An 11,329-nucleotide genomic window follows, 5' to 3' on the forward strand; every position below is an offset into this window, starting at 1 on the left:
ATATAACAGTACAGTACAGGGGGGTTTACAGTTTCCTAAATATAGCGCTTAGAAGCAGTCATCTCTAAATTAAATCCGGCTTGGTGGGTCCCAGTTTTAGCAAACCTGCATTGCTTTACAAACTATATTTCCCTGCTTCGTTTTAGCTTTCTCTGAATACTATTTGTGCAACAAGTTGTTTAAACTTTAATAAAAGCGCGTTGTTATTATTATTTCGGATTATTTCGCGACAATTATAAAGCATTCCTACTTGATGACTAAAAAAACTTTTTTGTTGCTCCCCAGTCGCGTCTGTCTTCTTCTTCTAGTATTATTATTATTATCATAAGTATTTTTAGTATTATTACTTTTATTATTTGTTAGCATGGTTGGATTGTTATTGTTTGGTAGGAACTAACTAAGTGCACGTCAACTGTTATCCGGGGACCGGCTTTCAGTGAACACACAAATGAGGGACCTGACGGACTCACATGTCTTTTTGTAGCTCTAAAGCATGTATCTTTAGATGTAATTTGACGACAGTGAAACATATCAGGGATTCATAAGCCGGCATGTCTGTGTCGTTGATCAGAAGAGGTCTGGAGCTGCTGAACGATGACATTAAAGGTTAGTTTAGCCTGTTAGCTTGTTAGTCTGCTTACATTAGCAGTGGAGATCACTGACGCTAACTTGATGCTAAGAGCTTGTTTTTAAATTTCATATGCCCTGAGTAAAATGTGGTATTAAATAATATTTTTTTGTTTCTCTGAACCATTTTTTATGGGGAACCCAAATAACATGTTTTAGAAATCAGTCAAAAACAATTAAACCTTTCTGAAGGGTGTGTAAAATTATTGCGTAGCCTATCTATGACAAAAGCATATTAAGGAACTGTGGGCATACAATGGTTTGTTGTAGCTTGTATTACTAAATGAAACTAATACACAGGAAAACAAACTTTAATAAAATTGAAGACATGTTTTGAGGAGCTTGCACCCTAAACTAACTTTCTCATGCTTTCTTTCAGACGGCAGTAGAGTGAAGAACAAGAAGCAGACCCCCAGTTCGGCCGCAGTAATGGAACTGGTCAGCACCAAGCGGCAGGGGGTCACCAGACAGGTCAAAAGGCTGCAGGGTCGCCTTGGGCCTGGAAAAAGCAAGGCCACAGTCAAAGACAAGCGGATAAGATCTGCAGTTGGTCAGACATGTTTTTATACTTTTCTTATTAATGGCCATTTGTGTCCAGAACCAGGATTACTTGTAATAGGATACACAACCTTCCAGATGTTTCAAATATTGTGGAGAATAGAAGTAGGAAGCAATGTCTTGGCTACTCACATTCTATTTGATACATGAATCATTTTATTGTGGAAATTATCATAGCTTGGTTTTGCCATAGTGAAAAATGTAACACTGCTTTTGTGGTTTATATTGATTTTCTTGTTTGTCATATATTTGCAGATGATTTTAGGAAAAACCAGCCTAAGAGCCAGATGAGTGCCAATCTGAAGTACTTTTTGGAAACCACCTGCAAAGCAACATCTTCTGACACAATAAAGGTAATGAAGAGTTGTACCTCGCATATCAATGTTTTGGCTTCTTAATTCATGACTAATAACTACAGAAACAAAAATTACCCTAGAAATCCTAAAATACCTGATTAAATTATCACAGTGATCTTTCAGGCCCTTAAAAATTATGTTTATGGTCAAAGTAAGCCACATGCTGATGTTTTCTTTGTTTTTTCTTATGAGTTTCAACTCAGTTTATTTATATTGTGCCAATTAAAACCAAAGTCTTTTAAGGACACTTACAAGAAAAACAGTTTAATTCATTTCCAATTGTACAGAAATACACAGTAAGTCCGACCCATACCAATATAGTACTGTCATATAAACAACTTAGATTCACTGATTCATTGTGCAATCTGATCCTAAATTTACAGGACAGTCAAATTTTTTTTAGAAGGTCAATATGGCAAAATGTGTCAATGTAAGGAAGCCCAGCTAATTGCACTGAGTCATGGACTTGGGTCTGTCCTCCTGAGCAATCTGGAGTCGACAGTAACAACTCCTATTAACAGGAAAGAACCTCAAGCAGAACCAAGTTTAATTTGAGCAGCCATCTGCCGTGACCAACTGGGGGTTTGGGAAGTCAGAAGGCAAACTTTAGAAAACGGCAAAACACTCGTCTAGGAATGCCTTCTATGGGAAAGAACATCTGAGTACACAGAAGGGATGTCAGTAGTCATTCAGTTTGTGGTCCTGTCTACGAGAAAAGAAAATAGTTATACAGAGAAACGCGCTACTAGAATAATTATGGAATGGAAAACAATAAATGGTACACATACAACATTAGTGCTTTTAGTGGCTCCGTAGAAGACATACACGAAGTTAAAGACTCAGTTATTTGGGCATTTATTTCATAAGCATCAGCAACTATTGTTGGCCCCTTCCTGGAAGATGTAGGAACAAAAGGCCAGGAGTAGTGCCTGTAGGAAAAGTAGATTTTTTTTTTTTACCTGCAATAGTTGCAAATACTACATTAATGTGTAGATGCAGAATAGTAGGAGAAAGTAGCAGTCAAGAAAAGTATGTCCTCCAGCAGCCTAAGCCTATTGCAGCATAACTACAGAGAGAGCTGAGGAAAAACCTAAGCCAGTCTAAATATAAGCTTTATCAAAAAGCAAAGTTTTACACCATTACAGAAATACTCTGCCTTGCGGACACGAATTAAGAGCTGCTTCCAGATGGGGTTCAGCCTGATAAAAGATCTAGGTTTCATTTTAAGAAACCACAGTAAACCTGTAGTCTGAATCAGTCACCATCAGTCTGAATTGGAATATAATAGAGAGAAACTAAAGTTGAAGAAATATAATCTCTACATTTCATTCTCATTAAAACTCTGCACTGCAGCGCTTTGGGTAAGTTTAAGAGTTATTTGGACTTCCTAATAATAGAGAATTGCAATAGTCCAGTCCTGTATCGCTTTAGGACATGAGGTTTCTAGTTTTGTCTCTATTTGGCAGATGAAAGGTGTCCAAGACATCAGACATCATTAATTGGAATTTATTATCATGATAATAAAACATTTTTATCATGATCATTATCAGCGATAGATGATACGATAAATGTCCACTACTAATTTAAAGGACATGTCCTGGTCCAAGATGCAACCAGGGTTCCCAGCATTAGTTCTGGTTGCTAAATAACACTTTTCACAGTAAACGACTGACTGAGCAGTTTGGTCTCCAGGTGTCCTAAAATACAGAATACATTGAATATTCCTTCACAAAAATAAACAAGCCATAATATTTGTTGACAGCACATAAATAATTTATTTTCTTTTTTTGCTTTGACCCAGATTGTGAGCTACAATAAAGGAAGGCAGTCAAGACATCACCCGGAAAAACCCGTCGAAAAGGCCAAGGAGGCTCCGTCCTTATTCACCGAGGAGGAGTTCCAGCAGTTCCAGAAGGAGTACTTTGGCAAGACTGTGGAGGACAAGAAATGACACCAACTCTGGAAAAAAGGAGTATCCAACCACAGTGGATGGACCCAGGCTGTGTTTTGTGAATTAAAAAGGGGTTTTCAGTCAGACTGTGTACTGGAAGTCAGATCCACTACCACTGCACAAGAGAATCCTTCTGTTAAGAATATAGGATAAACTTTTACAAAGTGAGATGTACAGTTTTATAACATCATATTATAAAACTTATTGGGAAAACTTGGATATGTGTTGACAATGTAACGTGTTAAATATAAATATGAATTCTTGTTTCTCTTAAAAATGTTAAACAATAAAAATCATGCTTGAGTTCAAATGTAAATGGCATGATATGGTTCAGCTTGAAGTATATCTACTACGCTAGCGCTACACTTAAGTTCTTCAGTTTGGTTACATTAAAGTCAATATAGTTTGCTATGAGAGTTAAAGTTAAAATGTTGTGCTCACATGGATCAACGATGCATAAAATACCTCACTGTTACATTTGTAACTGCTCATTAACAGAAATATCTATCTTTGAGTTACACTTTGATCTTTTCTGCCCAACACTATGGTCCTCAATACAAATGCTGTGTTTGAGTATATCTTGAGACGTTTGTTGTTCTTAGATATACTTGTGTTTGTAAAATCTGTCTGATCAACACAAAACACAACAATCTATTCTCAGAAAACTTAAGTTTGTCAGGTGTGGAGATATTTGGTAACAATGAACCATTAAAAACAAATGTTGAATATCTTGTTCAACAGGACTTATGGTTTATCTGGTACTTTCGCTTTTAACGGTTCTCCGTGGCACGTTTTAGAAAGTTTCAGCATAAATTATTTTAATGTCAAGCCATATTTCTTAGGCTTTTAATAGAAGCACATCATGAAAGCATGAAGTTGTTCAGTATAGAAAGCTACTTAATGCAAAAGTGAATACAGTTTGTGGTTTTGAGTAACTTTCTTAACTGAGATATCAACTTTTAACTAATCAGACAGATCAAATGCTTATACAAAAGGTTAATAAATGAAGGCTAAATGAAAATGGACATTCAAAATATTAGCAGACCTAAAAAGGACAACATTTTCAACGCTTTCCCATTTTGACAGTGCAAACATTGTCATAATTTTAAATGTCATTATTTGAGATCTGTGGCAGTTAGATTTAACATATAGATGTTATATCTCAAAAGAAAAATATTGTGCAATAATTAAAAAATGGTTTTAAATGAAGTCTAGACTAGGATTTGATTTAGTTTGTGACTCAGATTATTTGTGTTCAGATTAAATCTTGAATAAAAATAGCTGTTTTGTTTCCTTTATCTTCCACAAACAAATAATCCAAACTGTGCAGCAGCATTTATTTTGTGTACACTTCTGAAGTTCTTTTGCTTTCAGAAAATTGAAACCTGTGCGGCTACCTTTAAAGGAACAATTTGTGTTCTTGCTGCGTTCAACTGCTCGAAACAGTCAAATATATAAGGGGAAAAATAACCTCTTCTTCATATTAAAAACTTACTGCTGTTTGGATGGAGAGTGTAGATTCTCATGATTTTTAGGTTTTCTTCAGAGAATAGTAGTATTTCTAAATAATTAAAAATGTTATATTTGACTGGAAAGATTACATTTGATGCAGAACAATGCATCTTTTGTTCTGCATCAAAAGATTTTTACTACTGGTACAGAGTTTCACATAGCACATCATTTTTGCAACTTTCTGTTTACTTGCCTAGTCGTTCTCCAGCCATGACAACAGTACCAAAACCCACTAAGCAGTTTTACAGTTTTCTGCTCCTCCTGTTTCATGAAATGTAATCAAATTGATTAGCAGTGCTGCAGCTATCAAGGTATTTAAAATGAATCCAGTGTGGATTGGTAAAGTACACTTCGTAACTATATTTTTGTTTTTGGTCTTGTCTTTATCCTTAGATTTTGTTTTTATGGTGACTGAATATGTCTAGCAAATGGACAGTTCTTATTTCAGTGGCATACTCACACTGAAAATTGTTTAAAAAAATAAAACACTGATTCGGTTTTGGTTGGGCAATTCCATGTTAAGAACCAAATCACCAGTGACTAAATCAGTAGCAATTCATATAAACCAAATCCTGCAGAAGAATTGTCAGATATATTTTTAAAGTTGATCTGAGGTGTTCTTCACAATGGGAAAAGCAGGAGAACATACCATTCATGAAAGAATGGAAATGTCCATAGTCAGATAAGTTTTTAAAATGTTGGAGAAAAAACAACAGAACTGCGACAGAAGAGGCTAGACCAGGACCAAAGTTTACAATGCCACCACAAGCACTGAGGAGAATATTAAGGGAAATATAAGAATGTTCAGCTCTGGCTAATATTTTACCCTCTGCAAATAAATATTTTTTTCAACAGCCTTTCTAGGAGTGCCAATAAATGTAGAGGGTGTGGTATCTGTTTAGAAGGGTGGAGTGAATGGTTCACTGTCGAGTAAATAACCTACATGCTCCCATGAAATTTAATCAGCTTTTACAGCATGACAATAAATTATCAAATTACAGAATAACTTTATTTATGGACACAAACACACTTCATTTAGGTCACCCAGCTCAGCTTTCAAGGCAACGTGTGAAGAACTGTTATTGTTAGACTTACATTATGTATGATCTAACTTTAAAGGATTGCATGAAGCTATGCTTACATGTGCCTTTAAGGCCCAATAACTTTTTAGAGAGGTGTTTGGTTTATCCAGTCATGCCCTTTAACTAAAACTGTAAAGCCTTATACTTGAAATGTAGTTAATGGATGCCAGTTACGCCACATTCAGTTCAAACACAGAACAAGAAGACACTGCAGACTTCATCATGGCACAGGTGAGAAAATGTATTTTTTCAAGAATTTTAGGTTGTCTAACTGTAAGAGTGAATGAATGTGCTAAAATATTTTACTTTATAAGTACAGGTTTTTTGCAAATGCATAATAGTGTCAAAATTATACACACATCTGGTGCGGACAGTTTCAAATTAGTTTTTAAATATTTTGAATAAGGATGGCAACTAAAAAGCAGGTTGTATCTGTTATTTTCAGATACACATCCTCTCAGAAACCATTCGGCTAGAAAATCTAATTTTGCTTTAAAACTAAACTGTTAAAGAATTCCTGCAAAAATAAAGTTGGTAAAATGTCTGAAAAATACACATAAGGTCTGATCCAACACACCTACTTTGCATTGAAAGAAAAAGAACATTACAAAACGTGATACTGAAAATAATTGTGTTCTTTACCAAAATGTTCAAAACACAAATTTTTAAAGTCTGACTTAAAGTCAAGAAAGCTTTTAATGTCACTTTGCTATCTTTAATTACACATCAGATGGACATCTAACTTTTTTTTTTTAAAGTTGTTGCATGAAGCGTTATCAATTAGCTAATAAACCATATATAACTTAATAACCTGAAAAAAATCCACCGTCTGAACTTCTTTTTAAAACCTACATTGGATTTGTTTCTATAAAATAAAATAATAAGGAATATTGGTACAGAAATAATTATTGTTTAACTGACATAACATTCTGAGAAGTTGTCCTTTTGAAGTAAAAGTGAAAGTATTAAATTCAGACCAAGTAAATCTTGTTGGACAGGCCATACAAGACGTTTTTTATTGTTCATTGGTCATCAAACACCTGCACACTTAATAAGCCTGAATGGGTTTTGTGAATATAGATTGCAGTGGTTTTTTTTTTTTGGTTTTTTTTTCTGGTCAATCAGGTTTCAGGTTTGTCTTTAACACAGTAATCTACTAACCAAAATATACCAAGCAAATCGAGATACTACTTTTTCAGGCACCTATATAATTGCATTTGATGACCTCAAATAAATAAATACGTTTCCAATAGTCCAATAGTCTTTGCAAATAACTTCACCACCCAAATAATTTATTTGTAAAACTTTGTGAATGGTTAAAATCAGTGTCATGAGTTACCGAATGGCCAATAGGATGCTCACATTAATTAACCATTTCTAAATATGACTAATCTGGAAGCCTTAACATAAGTAATTACAGACTTGTATCAAATTTTAAACGAACAAAGACGACATGTGGGGTTTATCAAGGGCCCAGTATTAGACATTTATGAAGAGTCTGATTCCCTTATGTATTGTTACAATATTACCTACCTTATGTATGATGATGACAGACAATATTATATTCACTACATGACCACAGATAATCATAGTCACTAAGTGTGTCCTTACAGCCTAGACCTATGAGTCGATGGGTCAGAATTTCCTCACGCCTAATGCAGAAAAGACGTTTTTAGGCCTCACAAGCACAAAGTTAGAGACAAGCACTCAACTAAACTCAATAATATTAAAAAACCCCTGGATTCATACTTACATTTACCACAGCTACATGCAGCCTGTTACTGAATCAGGCTATGACCAGCTTAAAAAATGCCGGGACCAATGGTTTTGTGACAAAACCAAACGATGGTGCATATTTTTTATTTTTGGGAGGTTAGATTATTGTAATTGTCTCTTTACTGGGCTCTCATTTGATTAAAAATCTATTATGTAAGATTGACCAGAAGAGTCAATTATGCAACACCAGCATATCCAAAATGCTGCTCCCAGAGTCCCGACCAACACCAGGAAAATGAATCGCATCACACCAGTCTGTAAATCACTGTGCTGGGCCCCTATTTGTAAGAGAAAATATTTAAAATATTGTTATTGGTCTTAAAGGCACTGAATGGTCTTGGGTAAAAATAAATCTCTGCCTGATGGGGGTGAACCATCTAGGCACCTCAGCTTAAGAGACCCATTTGCTTAGTGTTCCCTGGACCAGAACTAAACAAGTGGAGGCAGCATGCCCTCAGCTTTAGACCAAACTCCTTGAAAGTTGTGCAGAAACTGTGGGCCAACTAATATATCAGGAATTATGCTTATTGTAGCTAAAGGCAATAGATTAGTTGATTTCTATCATGTTATACATATTTCGTTGTTCTTATTTTGCATTTTAATGTTCCCTTTTATGTCTATAATTCTTTAAATGTATTTTGTGTCTTCAATGTATTTTTCTATACCTTTATTTATTTTCCCATAAAGTACTTTGGCTTACCTTGTATATGACTGGGACTGTACAAATAAACATGTCCTGCCTTACTATTTGCAGCCAAAGCCTCCTGTTCCTCTTCCAAGGAAAAAGATTAACCTTCCAGTGCACTCTGTGAATGATGTGCAGCTGAGATATGGCTCCACTCCTCCTCAGTCTCCTACTAAATCTTCTCAGGTTTGTGCTACACAAATGACATTAAACCTTTAAATTCATACTCATATGTAAAAGTATGATTCATTACTAAACTTTTGGCAATCAGTATATTGTTTAAATTCTACCATTGATATGGTGTCTTTTGTTATTGTTTGTCATCAACCCTCAGAGCGGTTCGGGGGGCTCCACTACACCTCCGGTGTCCCCACGGACGTTTGTCGGAAGACAAAATTCTGAACCAAATGAAATCATCATTGTCAGAGAGCAAGTCAATGTATCAGTTTTTTTATGAAATATTTTATTATTTGAGTTGTTGGTAAAGAATTCCCTTTTTGATATTGTCAGTGTTTTGTTTTTAATTATTTTTCTGCAAACAGTTGATGAAAGTGATTATTTGATAATTAATTTCGAAGAAATTCTTCTGACAATATTTAGTTAAGGGTATACAGAGAGAAGGACATGCATGAACTAAGCTCTTGCATCTTATACTGCTCTATATTTACTCTCACTCACTTAAAACTGTGCACATATATTTATATTATATTGTAGATATGTTTGTACTGTTTAACTTGTACTGTATTGCACCGACTACGCCAAAACAAATTCCTTGTATGTCCAAAAACGTACTTGGCAATAAAGCTTTTCTGATTCTGATTCTGATTCTGATTCTTAATAAACAAAGTAGCTGATCACACACACAAACCGTTATAGAGGATAAAAGAGAAGGAACAAACTTAACAATAAAACTGACTGTTGCCTTTTTTTAAGTTGAATTTGGAGTGCATTAACCCCCAACCTCCTCGACTGCCAGCTAAGCCACCAAAAAAGCAGCTTACGGAAGAAGCTGAGACCCTGGTAATCACTAAAATCTCTTATTGCCCAATAATAGTTTTAGATGCAATTAGAACATCTGAGTGATGGTAAAAAAATGCTTTTCTCCCACCACGATGATGCATCTCCAGCTGATGAGGAGATGAAACGTGAGTCAGTAATTTCCGATGTGATGTTGTTTCATAGAATCTAGTGTTTGCTAAATTGCAGTTTTGTTCACACAGCATGGAAAGAACTATATAGAGATCTCCAACTTAGAGGATCCTCAGAGATAAGGCAAGTATATTATTTAGATTTTTTAATAAACACACAAATATAAATATTACTGATAACGGAAGCTGTACCGTCATCTTGGTTTAGTTTGGGACCTTTCAAAGGGAGATTCTGTGTAGTTTTTAATCTAACTGCCCCAAAATGTTTTCCCCCTCAAACATTTAAATATATATTTTAATATATGTTTTTTAACCCATTTTTACTGTTTTGTTACACTTAAATGTTTCAGACCTAACAGTTTTTATGTCAAAGATAACCTGAGAAAACATAAAAAGCATTTTTCAAATGAGGACTCTGTCCAAATTAACCTTGCATTATGTAAAAAAGTAGATTGTTTCATAAACATATCCTAAGTATATGAAATACTTCTTTAAAGTTCCATTGTTATAGATTAAAGTAAAGGAACTCCTGGAAATAAATGATAAACTCGGAGTAAAGTGTTTTTCTAAAATTTTAGAATCATCAATGCTAAGGCTGAAAACCTCTACAAAGCCATTAATATGTATATGCGACTGATATCTGAACATGGAGGGGATCTCAAGTCGCTCATCAATGAGCTGAACTGCATTTCTGAGAACCTGGACAAGGTAAGTTGATTTTTTTATAATGACAAAAAGGTTAAAAAATTAGTTTATATAAAAAAGACTATTTATATAAAATGTATTAATATTTTTGAAAGTGAATTGGATTGTGTTTGAAATGACAAAGTTTAAAACATGACCTGGATTCCTTTAAGGTTTCAAAGAAAACAAAGATTGCTGGAATAACTGGAGGTGCATCAACAGCAGCAGGAGGGGTGGCAGCAGCTGCTGGGGTGATTCTGGCCCCTTTCACAGGAGGAGCCTCTCTGGCCCTTACCGTTGTTGGTGCCGGTGTGGCTGCAGCCGGCGGTGTCACCAGTGCATCAGCAGCCATTGCAAACAAGGTAATCTGCAAACTAAGCTTTAGACAAAGATTAAGTCTTTGTTTCTGATTTGTGTGTATTGAAATAATTTTCTCTTCTGTCCTACATCTTCCTTAATTAAAAAAAGAATGTTTTCTGTTGCACAACTACTTTATTTGTTAGTATCTCTTACATCTGACAAATATGCGACAACTGAAAAAAGTGTTGACAGTTGAAAATAAAAATAAAAAATGCATACACTTACATAGTTGCCTGTGTATTACAGGTGTATTTGACAAAAATATATTTTATCCTCATCCCACCTCTCTATTTTGATGACAGTGCTTGTCTTTTTTAAACTGAGACCTAGAGTGACCAGGAATTAAATTAAGTATCGCTGTGTAATATTTTGACCATGGCATTCATTATTCAATATCATCATTGCAAATAAAAGATATAAACACAGACATCAAACAACCAGCCATCATTAGTTTAAACCGTTTGTATAATAATTTATATAATCTATTTTCCCAGGCCAACTTAAATCAAGACAAGAAGAAAATTGACAAAACCTTAAATGACTTTCATTTCCGGTATGATGAAATTCTAACCTACCTGAGGCTTGTTAAT

General features: G+C 34.9%; 1 protein-coding gene across 1 annotated transcript; it reads left to right on the forward strand.

Moving 5' to 3' along the window:
- The first annotated feature begins 16 nt into the window (after positions 1–16).
- rps19bp1 (ribosomal protein S19 binding protein 1) lies at positions 17–4,218 on the forward strand. Its single transcript, XM_047366855.1, has 4 exons — positions 17–606; positions 1,007–1,177; positions 1,441–1,538; positions 3,343–4,218. Exons 1-4 carry the CDS (start codon positions 552–554, stop codon positions 3,490–3,492), a joined length of 474 nt encoding a protein of 157 aa, XP_047222811.1. The 5' UTR covers positions 17–551; the 3' UTR covers positions 3,493–4,218.
- The last annotated feature ends 7,111 nt before the right edge of the window (positions 4,219–11,329 follow it).

This window comes from Girardinichthys multiradiatus, chromosome 5, assembly GCF_021462225.1.
Source record: "Girardinichthys multiradiatus isolate DD_20200921_A chromosome 5, DD_fGirMul_XY1, whole genome shotgun sequence".
In the NCBI taxonomy this organism is placed as follows: domain Eukaryota; kingdom Metazoa; phylum Chordata; class Actinopteri; order Cyprinodontiformes; family Goodeidae; genus Girardinichthys; species Girardinichthys multiradiatus.